Source organism: Leucopleurus acutus (assembly GCF_964270905.1).
Source record: "Leucopleurus acutus genome assembly, chromosome: 3".
Taxonomy (NCBI): domain Eukaryota; kingdom Metazoa; phylum Chordata; class Mammalia; order Artiodactyla; family Delphinidae; genus Leucopleurus; species Leucopleurus acutus.
The window spans coordinates 133,474,753-133,496,585 of record NC_139145.1 but is presented as its reverse complement, the minus strand read 5'-3'; the positions used below and the strand labels follow the sequence as shown (position 1 = coordinate 133,496,585).

The 21,833-nt window shown below is 35.9% G+C and overlaps 1 protein-coding gene across 2 annotated transcripts in view; it reads right to left on the bottom strand.

Moving 5' to 3' along the window:
* Positions 1–1,140: 1,140 nt before the first annotated feature.
* The window catches only part of SLC38A9 (solute carrier family 38 member 9), a 100,666-nt gene continuing 79,973 nt past the window's right edge, over positions 1,141–21,833 (bottom strand). For both annotated transcript variants that reach the window (XM_082836796.1, XM_082836797.1), the window contains 4 exons: positions 10,119–10,232; positions 8,381–8,529; positions 4,347–4,436; positions 1,141–3,149 (listed from right to left, as the gene is read on the bottom strand). In XM_082836796.1, the coding sequence (XP_082692922.1) occupies positions 2,984–3,149; positions 4,347–4,436; positions 8,381–8,529; positions 10,119–10,232 (519 nt within the window). In that variant the 3' untranslated portion in view covers positions 1,141–2,983. The remainder of the gene's footprint in view (positions 3,150–4,346; positions 4,437–8,380; positions 8,530–10,118; positions 10,233–21,833) is intronic.

The following is a 21,833-nucleotide window of genomic DNA, read 5'->3' as shown; positions in this document are numbered from 1 at the left end:
GATCGTAGTTATTCAATTATTTATGGAAATGAGTAAGTCAAAATACAGATAAAAAAATTCTCCTAATGAACTCCAAGTAGAAACCAAAAACTCTTCTGCTTCTGCATTTAGTGGCTGTATTGTATTTGCAAAATATATTTAGCGTAAATGAAGTGAATATTTCCCTCTAATACAGTCCCTTTTTGTGGGTAAATTTATTCTTTATTCCAATACATTTTTGGGGTGTGATGATGAAACTGATTTTGGATGATCACCCGTAGGTGTCAAATGTCAAAGCATATTTCTTTGCCCTTTCTGGCACAGTATTAGTATACCACATATTCATCCAGAGCCTTTCCAAGGAAGAGCTCTCTAAACAAGCTATTTTAAATTTTATAACGTCCTCAGTTATGTGTTAAATAAGCTAAATTCAAAGAAACTATAAGATTAACCACATCGGAGCAAAAAGTGCAAGAAATTTAATCAGAAAATTCAAAGAGATGACAGCAAAGAAAGTCTAAAATTAATTGTAATATGATCAGAATGAGATCTCATCTCATCATTCTAATTTGTGAGCCAGGACACACGTACACAAAGAGTTTTCCGACCAAGCTAATTAATAGGCCAAAGGAGCTGGTTTTGTGAAGAAAAACCTAAGGAGGCAAAGTCATTCAGTATAAGTCTAACATAGGATTTTGGAAATTCTAAATCAGCAAGTCTCTTAAAGAAAACAAAAAGCAAATATCGGGCTTCCCTGGTGGTGCAGTGGTTGGGAGTCCACCTGCCAATGCAGGGGACACGGGTTCGTGCCCCGGTCCGGGAGGATCCCACATGCCGCGGAGCGGCTAGGCCCGTGAGCCATGGCCGCTGAGCCTGCGCTCCGCAATGGGAGAGGCCACAACAGTGAGAGGCCCGCATAACGCAAAAAAAAAAAGCAAATATCACGTTGCTTTTCAGTTTAATCAATAATGCATTCATTTTCATATTCACTTTGATTATTAAATGCACAAAAATATATCAAATCACTTTTCTGTGTGTTAAAACATTCAAGTATATCATTGAAAAAAGGCAATGCAACTTTGTCTCTGAAGTTTTTAAAGACAAGGGAGGCAACTAGAGATAAACAAGGATTAAGCCTGGAAGATCTCTCAAGGTCTGGCTTTTGATTCCTATGTCTCTAACTGAACAAAACCCTCAAGTCATAAAAGCACAGAGATACATTTTCTCCACGCCTTATATTCCTGTTCTAAGAGAGGTTAGCACCGGGATCCAGACACATAACGCAGCATTTTCTAATTACCTAATTTCTACCAGCAGTTTCTGCTAACAACAACAACAAACAACTTCAGAGAGACTGTCTCCCTCAATAAACGTAACTAAGTTCAAGTGCATATTAAGGTTTGTAGAGATGAAATGACATAACTTGAAGATTGACTTTAAAATGTTTCAGTGGAAAAGAAAAAAAGGGGGATAGGTGAGCAATGTGGCAAAGTCTTATAATTACTAAATGTAGAGGATGGGTATGGGGGGATTTATCATATTATTTTTTTTCTACTTTTGTGTATGCTTGAGAATTTTCATAATGAGACTTTTTAAAAAAGAGCTTTAGGCAATATAGTTCATCAGTATAGGTATGGGTCTATGGACTAGATAGAAAGCTCTGCTAAAAAGAAGAATGGCTGGTCTTGAATCTGGGGCTCTTTACCAGGTTTAAAAATCCATTTCACCTGTCTTTCTCAAAGGAAGGAAAATCACACAAATCTACACATTATCTTGGGATGTGTATTAACACAATACACTGTTTAATGTTACCATAAAATTAGAGAAATCTAACTTTTCCAGCTGAACATGGAGGCTATATTACATGAAAGACATGGATTTAGATTTTGGTTTAGCTTTTAGTTTGAAAGAAAAAGAAGAGAGTGTTAATCAAAGAATTCAGATTCCCTAATCCTTTTCTCAGATCCAAGTAGTTTTTCTTTTGGGGATTTAACCGCTACCCTGACAGTTACAGAAGTTAAGTTGAGGGGGTCTCCTTCTGGAGGTCATACTTTGAACAGAAGTAATCCTTTCCTGTGTTGAAGAAATCACTTTCACCCTCAGCAGAGAATACACTTTTAAGGAGGCCTCACTCTTTCTGGCCCCTCTCTATTCCCTTAACGCCTCATATATCCCTCTCTTCCATGCTTCCTATATTCTTCCCCACTGGTCCTGTCATCACATCCTATGCAATACTCAGAGGTCCAAAAAGCCAAAGAGCCCCCTGGGTCTATGAGGACAATACTTGTTCCTATGCAAAATGTGGCTTGGGGAACTGGAACTGGATTAGAAACAAAAGAGGAGTCAGATAGCAACAAATTCTCTCCTAGTTCCTTTATTTTACATAAGTTTCATGACCATGGGGCCTGTTCTGACATTGCTTTTTTTTTTTTTCCTTCTTTCTTTTTTAAAACAGAGATTAAGGGCTCACGTAAGAATTCACTCTACTAACACTGATGTCATGGACACTTCTTTTTTAGAATGAGGTATTTGGTTTACTGTCTAAAACAGTAAAGGTTTGGGCAAACTGCAGAAATGATATAGCAAGTAATAAAATAAAAGTGAATAACTGAAACATAAAACAGAAATGGGATCTGGCAACATAGTTGCTCTGACACTCTGAGAATCATTATTGTAGCCAGAATAAACCCACCCACCCTACATCTCTAAAAGCAAAACCCAGCATGATTTTTCCTAGGGGCATACATTTCTACTCAGAAAAGACAGTGAGAATGAAGAGATGAGTGAATATGAAAATGGTAAAGAGATTAAGACCACTCTTACTGCCCTTTTCCCCATTCTAACACGAATTACTTATTAATGGACCACTATTTCCCTTGGTTTCAAATTACCTTAGGAAAACATTAATAATTACAGCAACAACAGCATTTACAAGTGAGTTTATGTGGAACTGTTGTCAGAGTTCAAAACACCATGAAAGATCTGGAGAAGACAGTTGACTATTTCACATAAAAAACTGAACAATTAGGTTAGCCAGGCCCAAAATAATGATGAAAATGTGAGAGATTAACTTAGGCCATGTTAGACGCTCTTCTTGGTAGAGGGAAATTATATAGATGAGAGATGGATATATGAATACAAAGGCCAGGCCACATGCTGCTCCTGAATATCTGCAAAATAAAAGCTTTTGGGTTAATATTCATCCTGTGTTTTTCTGATTTACAATTATGGTAAATATAGTACAATTTAAATCCTCCTCAGTCTGATATTACAATAAAATTGTTTTTGATTCATTTGTTGACATAAAGCATTTGAGTTTAAAACTTATTTTACTTGCTAAGTTAATATAAAATATTATTTCCTGTTCATCTTTATAGCATCTGCTTGACAAAGAGTTTTTTATTCATCTCTCAAATCTCCCTAGTTCCTCTGTATCTCAGTGATTATGGCTACTTCCTCAGAAACATCTGGAGATAGGCTTCATACCTTTGATCTTTTATAAACTAATTATAAATTCTGAGTTGTTGAAGGACTGCTAGCATCTGCTTAAGACTGAGAGTGCCTCCTTGGCATTCAGCATAATTATCAAAGATAGTAACAAAAATACCTAAACACATGACAGAGGAACCTATACTTTCTTCTCTCCTTCCCTATACTTAGTTTTCTTGAAAACAGGTTAATGGGAACTTGTAAATCCATTATATTCAATAAGCATCAGGCTAAAAGTCTCCCCTTTTGTTTCTTGCTACTTTCTTAGGTAAGGGTCTTCCAAAAAGTGACTCAGTCCTGCTTTCTACAGGTCAAGGAAATCAGATCATTCGAAATTTCAGTTTTCCGTGAGAATCTGAGGTCACAAATATATTCCCAATCTACTCAACCTATCACAATGTATTTGGAGAAAGGATATTAAGGAAAGAGCCATCTGGGATCTAAACTCTTACTTTATGACTACAATCGACACTGAAATATGTTCTTGAGTAGAAATGGATTAAGAAAGTTAGGACATAGCCTTGACATATTAGGGACATTTGAGGTACCCCAAGAAGTTATATATTAAAAACAACTTTATCTTGGATAAAGAAAAAGGAATACAGTAGAAAATTATGAGAAAAACAAAAAAGAGAAGGGGAAAGGTACATAAGGCTAAGGGATAATGGGGCTTCTAGAGTCAGGAATAAGCAGAAATGGAAGATAATGAGCACCTTAACTGATACCAGGGAACTACATTTGAATGTTACCAGTTTTAAATACTCACAGGAATTTTATACAATTATATCAAAACAACAACTACAACAACAACAACAACAGGAAAAGCATAAAAATAAAGACCAATATATGAAGGGGCAAAGTTCCCTTACAGGCAGTACCTTATGATTCCTCCTATGTTTGGGTAGAAACAGGCCATGAGCACGCCAGCTCCCACAATAACTAGATTAAGAATCAACACGTGGAAAATGCTAAAAGTTGAGAAGAGAGTTTGGAGGAAGAAAAAATATAAAAACAGGAAAATTATAACAATTAATATGAGAATAAAATTCATTATTATCATCCTTAAAATGAGAATGTCTTAAACTTGACAATAAAATCACAGCATAAATAGAAGGCAACAATAGTACTCAATACTGGTGATGGGACAGTGATACTGGCCCTTTTGTGCAATTATATAAATAGGTTAAATTTTGTAGGAGCAAACTGGTAGTGTGTATCAAGGTTCACATTCTTTGACACATAATTCCATTTGGGTGGAAAATCATAAGAAAATAATTGAAAAAGCTATTAACATAAAGATATTTGTGAAAAGGCAGAAGCATCCTAGATATATGGCAGGGTAACAATTTACTTGATGGAATACATTAAAAAACATTAAAAATAAGTAATCACTGTTACCTAGATGGTAAAAATCCATGTAGGCAACTTGAGGAAAAGTTAGTTAGATTTTTACTACACAAGAAAATCTGAAAACACTTGAAAAAAATATCAGAAGGAAATACACTGAAAAGGGTGTAGTGACTGTGTTATAATTTGGGATTTGGGGTAATCTTTGTTTCTATATTTAACAAATTTTGTATGTTTTACAATATTTCTTTGTAAAGTGTTTACTTTTATAATTAGAGAAATAAATTTTATTAAGGGGTAAGACAAAATGGGCAGGTTTTCATTTTTCAGATTTAGTCATTTAAAGCTATTCAGTATTTACCATGAATAGAATATCTGCTAAATAACTTGAACTAGATGTTAACAATTCAAGGTTTGGGAATCAATTTTGGACACAAATAAACATAATGTAGATGGAATATGATGCTCAAGAAATAACTCCATTTCCCCCAAAAATGATCCTTAAAAGCCAAATTTACACATCAAAGCAACATTTTGAGCCCAAGTTATCAGGTTAATTAATCCTAGGTAAAGATTACAGAAAGAATTAAAAATAAGGAAAAGTATTTACACAAATAAGTGGTTAGTCATCCATCTTGATGAATTACAAAGATATTCAGGCTTCCATATCTTACTATTTATCCAGAAACTCCAACCTTAAAATTGCTTCAGAGCTTTGAGAGAGACATTGGTTGGGCCTTTGTTATTTCTATATTGTAAAAGGAATCAACTTTGTGTATTTTCCAAAGTAGTGGTTCTCAAAGTGTAACCACGAACCCCAGGGAAGTTCCCAATTCCCTTTCAGGAAGCCCTGAGGTAAAAATTATTTTCCAATCAGACAAAACATTACTCGCTTTGCAAAAGCATTGGTGGGTAAACTGCTGCCCCCTTAGCATGGATAGAGGCAGCTTCACTTGTCTGTATTCTATACTGTATTCTTTACTGCCAAACACTCTCAAAAAAAAAAAAAAAAGTTTTATTAAAAATTGTCCTTGATAAAGGAGTAAAAATTATGTTTTATTAAATCTCATACTTTGAACATACATCTTTTTAATATTCTGTATGATCAAATAGCAAGTATATAATGAAGCACATCTGCTGCATACTGAAGTAAAAAGGCTGTCTTGAGGAAAAGTACTTGTGCAACTGAGCTGGGGGACAACCCTGCTGTTTTATCCAAAGACTGCTATTTTTACTTGAAAGGCAGATAAACTATGGTTCTTCAGACTTGGGTATTTGACAGACATTTTCCTGAAAATGAATGATATGATCTTATCATTTCAAGGAAAGCAACTGGTAGTTTGTGTTGCCAATGATAACATTTGAGCTTTCGAGCAAAAACTAGAATTTTGGAGAGCTTGTATTTGCCACCATGAGAGCTCGACAGTTTTCCAATAAATATCTAAAGACTTTTGATATTAATGAATGTGGGTTTTGAAGTGTGCATAATGAAGTGTGTCAACATTTGGAAGGTCTACAGAACTCACTGAACCAATATTTTCCAAAGGATTAACCCTGATGTTATAAAATCATGCATGGGTAAAAGATCCAAAGTGTAAGATAGACCAATGGATTTTAATGTAACTGAGTTTCAGATTCAACTAACTTTTAAAAAACTACCACTTGTCAAGGTTTGGCATAGTATCAAAGAAGAATATCCATAATGATCTGTAAAGGCTATTAAAAGTACTCCTTGTTCCAACTGGGAGGGTGTATTTTCTTCATATATTTAAACAAAAATTACACATTACAACAGAATGAATGCAGAAGAAGCTAGGAGAATCCAATGATCTACTAGCAAATCAGACATTAAATCAGTTTTTTTTTTTTTTTTTTTTTGCGGTACGTGGGCCTCTCACTGTTGTGGCCTCTCCCGTTGTGGAGCACAGGCTCCGGATGCGCAGGCTCAGCGGCCATGGCTCACGCGCCCAGCCGCTCCGCGGCATGTGGGATCTTCCCAGACCGGAGCACGAACCTGTGTCCCCTGCATTGGCAGGCGGACTCTCAACCACTGCGCCACCAGGGAAGCCCCCATTAAATCAGTTTTAATGTCATTAATCAGTTTTGAAAGGTAAAAGGAAAGTTTTTTTTGGAAATCGTTACTTTTCAAAAATGTTATTTATGTTAACAAGTAATGGTTTTATTATTGCTTTTTAAGTAAATTAATAAACATTTAAAAAATTCTGTTCTAATTTTTCATATGTTAAATATTGATGGATATAACCCACATAAGCTAAAGTTCCTGGGGGTCCTCAAATAAACCTTAAAAGTGTAAAGGGGTCCTGAAATCAAAAAGTATGCTCCAAAGTATGCAGTCTGTAGAGTACTTGTAACTGTAGGATAAATGATAATGTCTTCTTGGTGGCAGGGGAAGAAATGTAATGTGAACACAAAAGGGAATTCCAGACTTTTTACAAGAAGAAAAAACATTCTAACAGGCAACATTATGCAAAATAATGGCAGAAAACAGGAATAAGGCGTTTACCTAGAACTTTTTTCATCTATTACTTCTCCGTATTTATTTTATTTTGGTGAATGTAAATAGAGCAGGGTGTATAAACACAATAGGAATAATATTTACTGAAATCCAATAGGAGAACTGTAGCTGCTGCTATTGTCAATGCTAGAAGCCTGGTAACTCTCGATTTCTGCTTTTAAAAGCTTTTTTGTTTTTAAACCTACACATTTATAACTAATTATTTATTAAATGAGGGGAAAGACTGCATTAGTTCACTTCAAATAAACTGGTTAAGATCACTTGTTTAGCTGGTTACCGTAAATGTAATTTTTTTCAAATTTTATCCAAAAGTTTTCTTCATTTAAGATCATTTATTCCCAATAAAATAGGTCAGGACTAGGTACTTTTTACTAGAATGAATCTATAATAAAACTTAATTAAGAGTAGGAGTTAACCAGGGGTCCACAAGGAAGTTTCAGGGAAACCTGAAGCAGTATATGGAAACTTCTCTTGGATGAGGGTGACTAGCTTTGAACAGATTTTCAAAAGGACTCACAACTCCTCCATTACCAATAAGAGATTAAAAATTACGGCAATAGTTACAGAAGCAAATAAGAATTTAAACTTGTTATGTATCTCACCTTCAATCCTAAACAATGATCATTTATGTAAAAATGCATGAATGTTAAATATACAAGTAAATATCAATAACCAATAGTTAAAAGAGTTGCTTCTTATTAGCCATACAGGTCCTACATACTATTAACTTCTTGGCAAAGAGTAGATTAATAGTGACTAAATCATAAGATAAATATAACTGGTATCAGAGCTAACATAAATTCACTGGAAGGAATTAACTTTAAATCATTCTGGACAAGGGAGAGGCTTCTATTTTTAAAGCTCTTCTGGGACAAGAACATCAATGATCTATCCTTGGTGTTAGGCAAGTTTTTCATTGTTCATTAGGCAAATTTTTATAGCAAAAGGATCAGTCACATTTTAAACTGACCTGTTTGCACAGTCATTTGTTGCTTGGCACATCTTGCTGGTCAAGAGAAGAGCCCTTACCTAGGATAAACGTCACCGAAGATATGGCCCAACAGCTGGACACGAGCCAAGTAGCCTAGGAGTGGATATACAGTCATCATCTGGAACAGCAGGAATATCCTTGCAATGAAGGACAGGATGTCACTGCTAGGGAAGTTGTCTAAAAAATTCTAATCCAAGAAAGATAATAATGTTACAAATCAAATTCAGTATATACAAATTTATAAAATGGAATTTTTTCGCTTCGTTTGAACATGGGTGCCACTCAAATTGTGGTTTGTGGATGGGTGTCCATCCACAAACTGTTTGTTAACTATGATTCTTCAATGAGCTAAGTACAGAAATTGAAAGTTAAGTGTTTGGAAACTTAAAAGACATTTGACATTAGACAAAAAATGTGGCATTTTACGAAAGTATCAGTCTGCAAATGATTTGATATTGAAACAACAACAACAAAGAAGACCTTGTCCACCACTGACAGTCTGAGAAGTACTGCTCTATAAGGTTCAAGCATAAATTTGTTTGAATAAATTTAAATAGTTAATTCAATGCTACTTCATCCTTAATAGTTCTCTTGCTTTTCCTCCTCTGAAACACTGTTACACTTTCAAAGTAAGATTATAGAATAAGGTGAGAGTGTATCTATCACCTACTATCATTATTATGTACAGTCTATCAATAAATAGAAAAGAATTTATTTCTCCTTCCTTTCATGATTCTTTTCTCCATTTTCGTTAGGCATCTAAGAAAAAAAAAGCTAATCACTCAGATTTTTTTTTCCTTGCAAATACAAATACCACAGATATTCTTATTCCCAAGGGAGTGGGCTTTATATGGGATTGTTCACATCAGGGGAATTTTCAGCAAACATTTGGCTGCCAAAGAACTTCTGGAATCAAGGAAATCAAGAGAACATTTCAAGCTATCATAACAGCAATAACTCAAACCTATTTATCTTATAAAGACGAGAACATTATTACCACTATTATGCTGAAAAAACCTTTATAATTCATCTGTAATAAATCATATTATATACTCCACTACACTATTAGAGGAATTTCTTCTGCCTAGAAAGAAAATCACCTGTGCATGCTATTTCTTGTGAGAAATTCTTCAGTTACATAAAACTAGAGATTATACTATTCCCAGGTTTATGACAGGCCAAAGCAAAGAAAATATTATTTATGGCAACCTTTTAGTAAAAGAATGTTTCTTTTATTCTTTCTGTCTCTCCCTCTGTCTTTTTAACAGTCAAATAGTCTTTCTTTGCTTTGATACTTGACACATAGTACCAAAATGGGTGTCAGACCTATTATTACGGACTGATGAACTAAGACACCAGTTTATTCAAGACATTTCCAGATCTGGACTTTGGAAAATAAGGGAATTGAATATAGTCTCTGTGGAGGGTTTATAAATTCAAGACTACTACTAGTACAGTTCTCCACACACCCAAAAATACTATGCATATAATAGGAATCATTTATTTGAGTACCATAAGGTGCCAGCATGCAGTAGGACTTCTCAGAGAGTCCATCTAAAAATCTATGGAGTATCTATTATAATATTTAATGGAAGAGGAAACCGAAGCTCACAAGGGAGGGGTAAGGTGCTTAAATTCCCACATGCACGGTAAATAGTAGAGATTATATTCAAACTCAGGCCTGTCTGGTATTATATTTTGCTACTGTATCACACTGCTTGCTCTGCAGATATGAAGGTGTAAACAATCACACAGAGAGGGTACACAGTGCCTTACCTGCTCTATACAATCTTTGGATAATGGTGGTGAAGGAAATGAAGCAAAAACCAGGACTCCAATATAGAAATAAGTTAATGTCACCAGTATATAAGCAATGGACAAGTCCCTCACCTGTAAAGAAAGAAAAAAATTTCCACAATGTTGAATAAATTTTTAGTAAGTAAGTATGCCTGAATAGGCTAAATAATAAGACTGACAAATAAATATAAGATTTATCTTTGCTCTGTGTGCCTGTGTATACCTCCTGGGTAACCAGTTTGCTCAGAGAAAGTAGTTAAAACAAGATCCACATACTTTACAATTAGTCTGACAACTTTTTAAAAGCTATTCTGGAATATGTAGACTAAGCTACCTGTTGGCAGACTTAGAAAGTTAACATAAATGGTGATTTAACATGATTGAAATTCTGACTTAATTTCAAAATGTAGTTCATTTACCAAAATATAAAATATTTAACTAAAATAATAAAGCTAAGGGACAAAAAGAAATCAAGAATAGGTTACTTTCTGTATGATTTATGGAATTAAAAATTTTTTTTTCTTCTAGTGAATTAACTTGTTAATTCATCAAAGCACGCCTAGACCAAAAGAGACTGGTCTATATTAAAATATATTTAATAAAGGAAAGCTAACGCAGACAATAAGCAGGTATTAAAGACAAGCTTAATAAACCTAAACAGTAAACAAAAGGAAATCAAAAGGCAGCTGTTCAAACAGCTGCACAATCTTATGATTGGAACCAGTAAACAAATGGAGAACATTAAATAAATTGGATTGCTTTCTTCCACTGCTGTTCCCACCCTCCCAACCATCCCCATGCAAAGTAAAAAGCTCCAAGATATTTAATGAAGCCAGCTGTCAAATCCAAACAGAACAGATCCCACAGCTTATAAATCTGGTCTCCATCACCACTAAAGTTATGGCCAAATAATTCAGCACAACTAAATTATGGCTATAAGCCTATTCAGTTTTCATTTTAAACACACATTACTTTGAAAGCTAAGAAAACAGGTAAGAAAAAAAATTATATATAATTTTGCTTTAGTTTGATTCCACAGTAAGAAAACTGGACATTTGGTATTAGAGAACATTTCTGATTTTTGGGAAAACGTTCCTCCTTAAATGGGCTAAAGCAATAGTACAGAGTTATAAACTTAAATGTTGATAAATTCACTTAAAAAGCAAGTAACAAAATTTGAGAAATCCAAAGTTAGGTCTAAGTTGACAATCAGCTTGAAAACAAAACAGGGATTTCAAACCCTAAATTAGACAGTGGATAGGCTATGGAACTACAGGAACCTGGATTATGGAGATTGCTTCCAGCCTTTTCAGAGTTTCTAATTGTGAAGGAGAGGCTGACCAAACCTCCAGGGAAGTTCCAAAGTCTTTCCTCTAGTTCTTGAAGCTCTAGGGCCCATCTCAGGCTAGACTTCAGTCACCCCTTGGGTTGCCTGATGGTCTTGTGTAGTATTAACAGAAATGAACCAGGCAACTCTTATTTTCATATCAAAGGGTAGTAGTCTCCCATTATGACACTTGAAAGTCATTCTACCCTCAACCTACTCAATGTCACTCAAGAACAAAGAAGTTTTGCAGAACGCAAAACCTTGGAAGGCCAAGAAGGCTGCGTCAGAGAGAGCTATATATAAAAAAGGACAGCTACCATTTCATGGAGTCTTTAGCCAGTATACCACATGATCAACACATTATTTTGGGCAGGTTTCCTGCAAAGATGTGTATCTTAGCAAACTTTGGGGAAAATCTGATGAAGATAAAAAGGCAAAGATGCAAGGCCTTCCTGATAAGATAGTTTCCCCCTGCTGCTTCCCTGTTCTTATAGCACTGTACACATATCTGAAATGTAGCATCTACTACCCTATATTGTAACTGTCATGAATTTTTATTATAAAAGAATCTATATATATGATATGAGGATATCAACTGGAAAGAAAATGTCCTTTGACACCCAAAAAGTAGTCAAGGTTAATAGTTCTTCTATCATGTTGGTATTTTAATTTTTCCGTATCTAAGTTGGTCCACACTACTAGACTATGAGACCCCTGAGGACAAGGACTGTGTCTTCTTCATCTTTGTATCCCCAATCCCCAGGACAATACCTGGCACATAGTAGGAACTCAGTAAATGTAGGTAAAAATAATCATGCTGTCTACAATTATTAAGTGCTTCTAGGTACTAGGCTCTGTGCAAAGCACAGTACATATATTATCTCACTTAATGTAGGTACAATCCTTTTCTTCATTTTATAGATAAGTAAACTAGTGCAGCTACGTTATTTTCTCTCTGTTTTTTTTTTTTTGGTGGCGTTGGGTCTTCATTGCTGCACGCGGGCTTTCTCTAGTTCAGGTGAGCAGGGGCTACTCTTCACTGCAGTGCGTGGGCTTCTCACTGCGGTGGCTTCTCTTGTTGTGGAGCACGGGCACCAGTAGTTGTGGCGCACACGTGGGATCCTCCTGGACCAGGGCTCGAACCCGTGTCCCCTGCATTGGCAGGCGGATTCTTAACCAGTGCGCCACCAGGGAAGTCCCTACAACATTTTTCATGGTTACACAGTGAACAGTTGGTGAAGTCAATATTCAAACCAAAGACTTTCTGGCTCCAAATTGCATGCCCTTAGCTACTACAATGGAGAGCTAACCAGTTTCTAATACATTTGTGTCATAGTTAATAAACAATAGTAAAGAAAACGGTGAAAGAGAGGTAACAAGTTTTGAGTAACAAACGATACAATAAAGCACACATATAGATGCAAGAGAAATAACTATAATCAGAAAAGTTCTATTTCACAGTAGCATAAATGTACATTCAGTAAAACTAGGTCAAGAGTTACATATCTGGGGACTTCCCTGGTGGCGCAGTGGTTAAGAATCCGCCTGCCAATGCAGGGGACATAGGTTCAAGCCCTGGTCTGGGAAGGTCCCACATGCCACAGAGCAACTAAGCCCGTGCGCCACAACTATTGAGCCTGTGCTCCAGAGCCGGTGCTCCGCAACGAGAGAAGCCACCACAATGAGAAGCCTGTGCACTGCAACGAAGAGTATCTCCTGCTCACCACAACTAGAGAAAGCCCACGCATAGCAACGAAGACCAACGCAGCCAAAAATAAACAAATAAATAAATTTATATATTAAAAAAGAGGTACATATCCGTTTTCATCTGAAAATACTTTAATGAACAGAAATGATATTTTAATATAAAAAGCAGCTGAGGTTTAGCACAATCCTGGGAAACATGCCACCTATGAAGAGCATGCACACATGTGGGCTTTGCTATTCTCTGGCTTGAACACAAGCCATCACTATTCTAGGCCTGGAGATACGGCCTCTTAAAAGCCTGTTTAATGGAAAATGGTAGAAAAAAACCATCTTTTAGAAAATGAGGCTCAAAGTAAAAAAATATTCAAAAAACAGGCACAAGTGACCATATGAACTGGTAATGTGTCAAGAATCCTACACATTAATAAGGTAACTTATTCTGCCTCGCAAATAAGCAGTGGCTAGCAGGGCTGGCACTAGAGAACTAATGACAGGAAGAATGACAACTGGGACACAAGTGGGTCTGGGAGCACATTCTGTTTCTCAAATACGTTTTATAATCTATCTGTTCCACGTACTGTTCATAGTGAAAATACTATCCAGTGGAGCATTTACTAAGAAAATGACAGACCTACCGCAAACATTTACATAAAAACTTCTGCTGATGTATATAGTTGAGTAAATGACACAGATTCATAAGAAGCAAATAATAAATTAAGATATAAGGCATCTCAAATAGTTTTTAAAGAAGTAAGCAGGGCATAAAACTAAACAAAGATAGGCAAAACAAAACAAAAAAGCACAATATAGGTTCTGATTCAAACATGATGAGGAAATTCAAACAAGATGAGGAAATACCATATCCAGGATGGTTATAAAGAATACATATTCTGATGATAAGAAATGAGTTGGATGATCTTCAACTCTACAGCTTTTTTTTTGGTAAGGTATGCCTTACTAAAAATAGAAATTATATCTCATTTAGTTATACATATAAAAAATTACGTTTGGTGAAAGAAAACCCATGAAATTAAGTCAAATTTGGAAAACCTGGAAGATCCGAGCACTACACCTGTGTAGGAGCCTCACTGTTCTCCTTCACAAATGTCTTTAGATCCATGTCCAACTATAGCTTATATAGAAGAGAATGAGGCATTTTTATTCTTATATCTTTTCTATTTTCAAGCTTTTTTTTTTTTTACTGATCTGTGAGTGACTAACTCAACATCAACATTAAGAATTCAGAGTTCCTGACAAGCTTCATATTTTCTGACTTAAATCTCAAGAAAATATTGTATCATGATATTAACAAAACATCTGTGAGTCAAATTACTTACTGACACCTGATTAAAAGTACAATCATTAAATAAATCAAATGACAAAGTTTTTCTCAGAATATAGTACCATTTAGTTTAGCTTAATTTATGCAATATATAAGTATAGTCAAAAGGAGAGTGTTCTATATTTACAAGTATTTAAACTGCTTAGAATTTTGCTGGCACACAGTGCTTCATAAATATTAGCTTTATCATTAGTAATTATTAATATTTTAAGAAGTTAACATGAAGCATAACTGATTTTTTGAACGCTGGGCCGCATTTCACATACTAGTTTCAATCAATTAAGACAGTAAGAAGACATCACCCATTTCAACTTTTATTTTTAAGCCTTTAAAAAAATATCTTCCACAAGGGACAAAAGTTGAGTTACACTTCATTAGCTGAACCTCACATACTAGTTCTACAAAATGCTAGTCCCCAAACTCAGTAGAAACAAGAACTCATTTTATGGTATTTACATATGGAATATGGATTTCAAGGCCCATTTGAGTCTTTTTGTATGAAAGGCAGGCAGGACTCTTCCTATGTCTTTCGGGGACTATGAACAGGAACATTCATCTCTCTACCCAGTCCGGAGCTTCTCACACTGAGGAATGCACACCTTCAGGTAAACTGGTGTAAATTTCCAGCAAAGCTCTTCCTCTTAAGAATTTTCAGGAGCAAAAAAGCTAAGTACAGATAGTCCTCTCTTTTCATGGTAGTATGAGACTGTGAAAGCGCCTGGACACCTTTCTGAGGAAGATACCTTCGCAGCTGCAGCACAGTTGGGGTCAGTCTGCTCCTGCCTCACCGCTGTTTGCTCTCACCCAGGAACAGGTCAGTCAGGAAGCTGTGCTGCAGCAAAGGCTTGCAGATACTGGGAAGACCCCTTTAACACCTCACCAAGGGAGAATCACTCCATCCAGCCACAACATAACATCTCTGGAGAAGGGGTGTGCTGACTCGATCAGAGGCACAAAGGAAAAATATCTAAAAACGAAAGGACCAGTTCAGAGGCCAACCAAGACTCTGGGAGTCACTACAAGAAAAACTCTTTGAGATGAAGGTTCTAAGACTCTAAGATTTTTCAAAGTTGGTTCCAGATGAAGATCTGTAAGTGATTCATTGACTTGTACAGTCTTTCAGAGACTGTTAAGCAGATTACTTCCACCAGTATTGAGCAGTTGAAGTCACCAGTGCAGCTGCTTATATCAACTATTTTAATAGATTAATGGTTGTTTAAAAAAATGACCATGCAGTGCGATCATAATAATCAATGGGAAATATTATGATTGTTCCGTGATGCTTCCTCTTTCTCACGGTATAATTTTAAGAGCAAACTTCCATTCTATGCTTTGGTGAACTGTCATTCCTTTCTTCTAAGTTTTCATCAGCTTCCAACATTTCATTTTTTGTGCTTTCAATGTTGTGAAGTATCGCTAAGAATTCATTCAATGTGAAGTTTTTTGATAGTGTCATTTCCTCTGCAACATCTTCATCCTTTTCATCACAACCACTTTCTTCATTCATGTTGATAAGTTCACCTTGCCTAAGTTCCTCTGGCTGCATACCTAGAGTCTCTCGAATGGCAGCAATGTCAACATTTCCACAGTCAAATAAGTTTGATTCAAATTTCATTTCCACCATTATGACTTTTTGTTTCATTTTTGCACTTTTGTGTTTGTTTGCCAATTTCCTTTTGATTCTCCATTTTTGTAAAATATAATGTGGGTTTACCACCTGGTGACAAGGAGGCAACTGAACTATCTGCTTTGTCATCTGGATGTAACGTGAATAATAGATGGGCAGTGACCAACCTCTGACAGATTTTGAAAGAAGTGGTGTGACTGGCAACTAATCATGTTGTGCATCTGTAATTTATGGAGTGAATTATGAACTGAAGGGCTAGTAGCTACTACGTTAGGCAAGTACTCATAATTCAAATCCTGTGGCAACCTAAATTTGAACCATGTGGTTAGGGGGTACTGACATAATTTAACTAAGCCATAGTAACTGAAATTCATGCATATGGGAGCTGTGCAAAGTGAAGTCTGCCTGTAATTTAACTCATTATTTTCAGACTGTTTTCTAGTAAGACAAACTAATTATGAGCACAATAAAAATATGCATGAGTGTTTAAGATAAAACATGAGAGTTCACTGAAATTGTGTTCTTCACCCCCAGATACCCAGCGTATACAAGGTGTTGTTCTCTGTCATTAAGGGGACTTTGGTGGTAAAGTTTGAGAAACACAGCCTTATGGATAGAATGACCCAATATACATGAGAATCCAACTTCACAAAATGTGTTTCTGTGGTACTTGGTCTAAGCTGGCATAGTTGATAAGGACAGATAGGTGACTTGGCTGACACCAAGGTATACACTGTTAATGACATACACTATTTCCTGTAAAGATAAAATAGATTTTTCCCACATATCTCTAAACTTCCTAAACGTGTGGTAGGCAGCTTAGTTCAAGTCAGGAAATTTGTGAAGGAGAGGAATTTAAGAGTAAAGGCCATAAAGTATATCCTCAATTTTCCCTCTACACCCCAAAGTTCCAAATGATTATTTAGGATAAGTAACATTTTCTTCCTATTCCCTCAAAAGGTTTAAAACTGTTTATGATAAAAATACAGTAAGACTAAACATTTCCAAAATAAAAACCCTATCTAAAGTGTGAGGGATACAGGGAAAGATAAAAACTCTAAAAATACATTTGCCTAAGAAAAGTTATAGAAAACAGATAAAAGAACTTAATACTTTAAGTTTTCCAAAAGTCAAAGCAAAAATTGAAACAAGAATAGTTATATGACACTTACTGTCAAACAATGAGTTTATTAAGAGAAACTTTTTCCTAGCCTTGAACACAGGAAATTTTCTCTCCAGTCTTTGTATAAAGGATGTTGAGCAATTTAACAAAGACTATCCCAATTACAGTTCTTAATAAACAGTGAAGCAACATTCTGCATATGGCTTTCTTGTATTACCCTGAACCTTTGGTAAAAAGCCAGTTTTAACATTAAAATCTAGTGCAGTGATGAGAGAAGAGAGAAAGAAATAACTGATGTGGTTCAGTTATATATTTTTCTGAGACTCTAACATTAATATCATAGGAAGAAATCTTGGAGAAGACTTAATATGTTCTCATTGCAAAACAAATTTAAAGGCACTAGAAAAAATCTGCGGGATACTCTCCTGTTAACAGAAAGATCCACAGTTTGTAAACGTCAGGAAAGCAAGGGTAAGAGAGGTAGAAAAGCTAAAAACTTCTAGCCCCTACTATACACCAGGTCATGTTAAACACTTTTCCTATTTTATAATATTTGATTATGATTAAAAACTTGAGAGGTAGGTATCAAATTAGGCTATTTTTATATACAAAGAAAATGAAATTTGAAGATCACCAAGCTAGGAAGTTGGGAAAAATCAAGGTTTACTCAATTCCAACACCACTCACAGGTAATATGCCAGTCGTATGTAACCAGGTAACAATAAAGATGAAAATGGAAGAGATTGACTTATATTCTTGCCCTAATTTGAGACCTAACTTCCTTCTACTTAGAAAGGCCCTCATAATGACTCTGCCAAACATTACTTGAAGCCTTCTCAGAATCCCCAGGCACAGTGAACTCTTCTTTCCTTTGTATTTCAGTAACAATTGTGTAGACTCCTATTAGAACTTCATCATCTTTGTTTACATGGTTAGAAGCTATCAAATCGAATTCAAATTGTACAAATAAGGCCACAGGTAACTGGTTAAATTTTGCTTCCTTTGGGTTTAGTTTGCTCTTCTTTTTTCCAGTGTCTTAACATAGAAGGTTAGGTTACTGATTTGAGATCTTCTTTTCTAACGTAGGTGCTTACAGCTATAAATTTCTCTCTAAACATTGTTTTAGCTGCATCCCATATATTTCATTATGTTGTGTCTTCATTTTCAGTAATCTCAAAGTACTTTTCTAATTTTTCTTGTGATTTCTTTCTTGACTCATTAGTTATTTAGGAGTATGCTGTTTAATTTCCACATATTTGTCAATTTCCCAAATTTCTTTCTGTTATTGATTTCTAATTTCACTGTGGTCAAAGAACATACTTGGTATGATTTCAGTCCTTTCAAATTTATTGACTTGTTCAGTGACTCAGCATATGGTCTATCTTCGTAAATGTTTCATGTGCATTTGAAAAGAATGTGCATTCTGTTCTTGTTTGAGAGAAGACTTTTATAAATGCCAATTAGATCAAGTAGGTTGATAGTGTTTTTCATGTTTTCTACATCCTTACTTATTTGCTATTTGTTCTATCAATTATTAAGGGAGGGGTGATGAAATCTCTAATTATAATTGTGGATTTGTTTACTTCTTGCAGTTTTGACAGTTGCTGTTTCATTTACTTGGAAACTCTGTCACTTGGTGCATATGTGTTTAGGATTATTATGTCTTCTTGATGAATTGATCCTTAAAGATCATCATATAATGTTCCTCGTTATCTTTGGCAGTACTCCTTGTTCTGAAGTCTACTTTGATATTAAGACAGCCTCTCTTGGGGCTTCCCTCACGGCGCAGTGGTCAAGAATCTGCCTGACAATGAAGGGGACATGGGTTCGATCCCTGGTCAGGGAAGACCCCACATGCTGTGGAGCAATTAAGCTGGTGTGCCACAACTATTGAGCCTTTGCTCTAAAGCCCACGAGCCACAACTACTAAAGCCCGTGCGCCTAGAGCCTGTGCTCTGCAACAAGAGAAGCCGCTGCAATGAGAAGCCCACGCACCGCAACAAAGAGTAGCCCCCGCTCGCCATAACTAGAGAAAGCCAGGGCGCAGCAATGAAGACCCAACACAGCCAAAAATAAACAAATACAAAACAAGCAAACAAAACCCCCCAGCCTCTCCACCTTTCTTATGTTTAGTGTCTGCATGGTATATCTTTAAAGTAAATTTCTTGTAGACAGCACATAGTTACATTTTGTTTTTTAATCAGACTGACAATCTCTGTCTTTTAGTTGTAGTCTTTAGACCATTTTTAATGGAATTATCTATACTACTCGGTTGGAATCTATTATCTTTCTGTTTGTTATCTATTTGTCCCATATAGTCTCGTTTCCCTTTCCCTGTCTTCTTTTAGATTACTTGGGTATTTTTAAAGATCCTATCACCACTATTTGCTATTATCTGTACATCTTTTTGTTTTTTTAGTGACTGCTCTACAGTAAACTATGGCCCATGGGGGAAATCTAGACCACTGTCTGTTTTTGTAAATAAAAAGTGAAAACAAGAAAACACTCCCATTTACCACTGCAACAAAAAGAATAAAATATCTAGGAATAAACCTACCTAAGGAGACAAAAGACCTGTATGCAGAAAATTATAAGACATTGATGAAAGAAATTAAAGATGATAAAAATAGATGGAGAGATATACCATGTTCTTGGATTGGAAGAATCAACATTGTGAAAATGACTCTACTACCCAAAGCAATCTACAGATTCAATGCAATCCCTATCAAACTACCACTGGCATTTATCACAGAACTAGAACAAAAATTTCACAATTTGTATGGAAACACAAAAGACCCCGAATAGCCAAAGCAATCTTGAGAATGAAAAACGGAGCTGGAGGAATCAGGCACCCTGACTTCAGACTATACTACAAAGCTACAGTAATCAAGACAGTATGGTACTGGCACAAAAACAGAAAGACAGATCAGTGGAACAGTAGAGGAAGCCTAGAGATAAAGCCACACACATATGGTCACCTTATCTTTGATAAAGGTGGCAGGAATGTACAGTGGAGAAAGGACAGCCTCTTCAATAAGTGGTGCTGGGAAAACTGGACAGGTACATGTAAAAGTATGAGATTAGAACACTCCCTAACACCATACAGAAAAATAAGCTCAAAATGGATTAAAGACCTAAATGTAAGGCCAGAAACAATCAAACTCTTAGAGGAAAACACAGGCGGAACACTCTATGACATAAATCACAGCAAGATCCTCTTTGACCTACCTCCTAGAGAAATGGAAATAAAAACAAAAATAAACAAATGGGACATAATGAAACTTAAAAGCCTTTGCACAGCAAAGGAAACCATAAAGAAGACCAAAAGACAACCCTCAGAATGGGAGAAAATATTTGTAAATGAAGCAACTGACAAAGGATTAATCTCCAAATTTACAAGCAGCTCATGCAGCTCAATAACAAAAAAACAAACATTTCTCCAAAGAAGATATACAGATTGCCAAAAAACACATGAAAGAATGCTCAACATCATTAATCATTAGAGAAATGCAAATCAAAACTACAGTGAGATATCATCTCCCACCAGTCAGAATGGCCATCATCAAAAAATCTACAAACAGTAAATGCTGGAGAGGGTGTGGAGAAAAGGGAACACTCTTGCAGTGCTCGTGGGAATGTGAATTGGTACAGCCACTATGGAGAACAGTATGGAGGTTCCTTAAAAAACTACAAACAGAACTACCATATGACCCAGCAATCCCACTACTGGGCATATACCCCGAGAAAACCAACATTCAAAAAGAGTCATGTACCAAAATGTTCATTGCAGCTCTATTTACAATAGCCCAGAGATGGAAACAACCTAAGTGTCCATCCTCAGTTGAATGGATAAAGAAGATGTGGCACATATATACAATGGAATATTACTCAGCCATAAAAAGAAACGAAACTGAGCTATTTGTAATGAGGTGGATAGACCTAGAGTCTGTCATACAGAGTGAAGTAAGTCAGAAAGGGAAAGACAAATACTGTATGCTAACACATATATATGGAATTTAAGGGAAAAAAAATGTCATGAAGAACCTAGGGGTAAGACAGGAATAAAGACACAGACCTACTAGAGAATGGACTTGAGGATATGGGGAGGGGGAAGGGTAAGCTGTGACAAAGTGAGAGAGAGGCATGGACACATATACACTACCAAACGTAAGGTAGCTAGTGGGAAGCAGCCGCATAGCACAGGGAGATCAGCTCGGTGCTTTGTGACCACCTGGAGGGGTGGGATAGGGAGGGTGGGAGGGAGGGAGACGCAAGAGGGAAGAGATATGGGAACATATGTATTTGTATAAATGATTCACTTTGTTACAAAGCAGAAACTAACACACCACTGTAAAGCAATTATACTCCAATAAAGATGTAAAAAAATAATAATAATAAAAAATTTTAAAAATAAAAATAAAGTATACAGGAGGATAAAAAAAAACAAAAAAAACCAAAGGTATATTCTTGACTAGGGCAAAACTATTGTCTACTATTATTCAGAAATTTTTTAAAAATCTGAGAGGTGTGCTCATTAATATTAAAACCAGATAACATGGTATCAACAA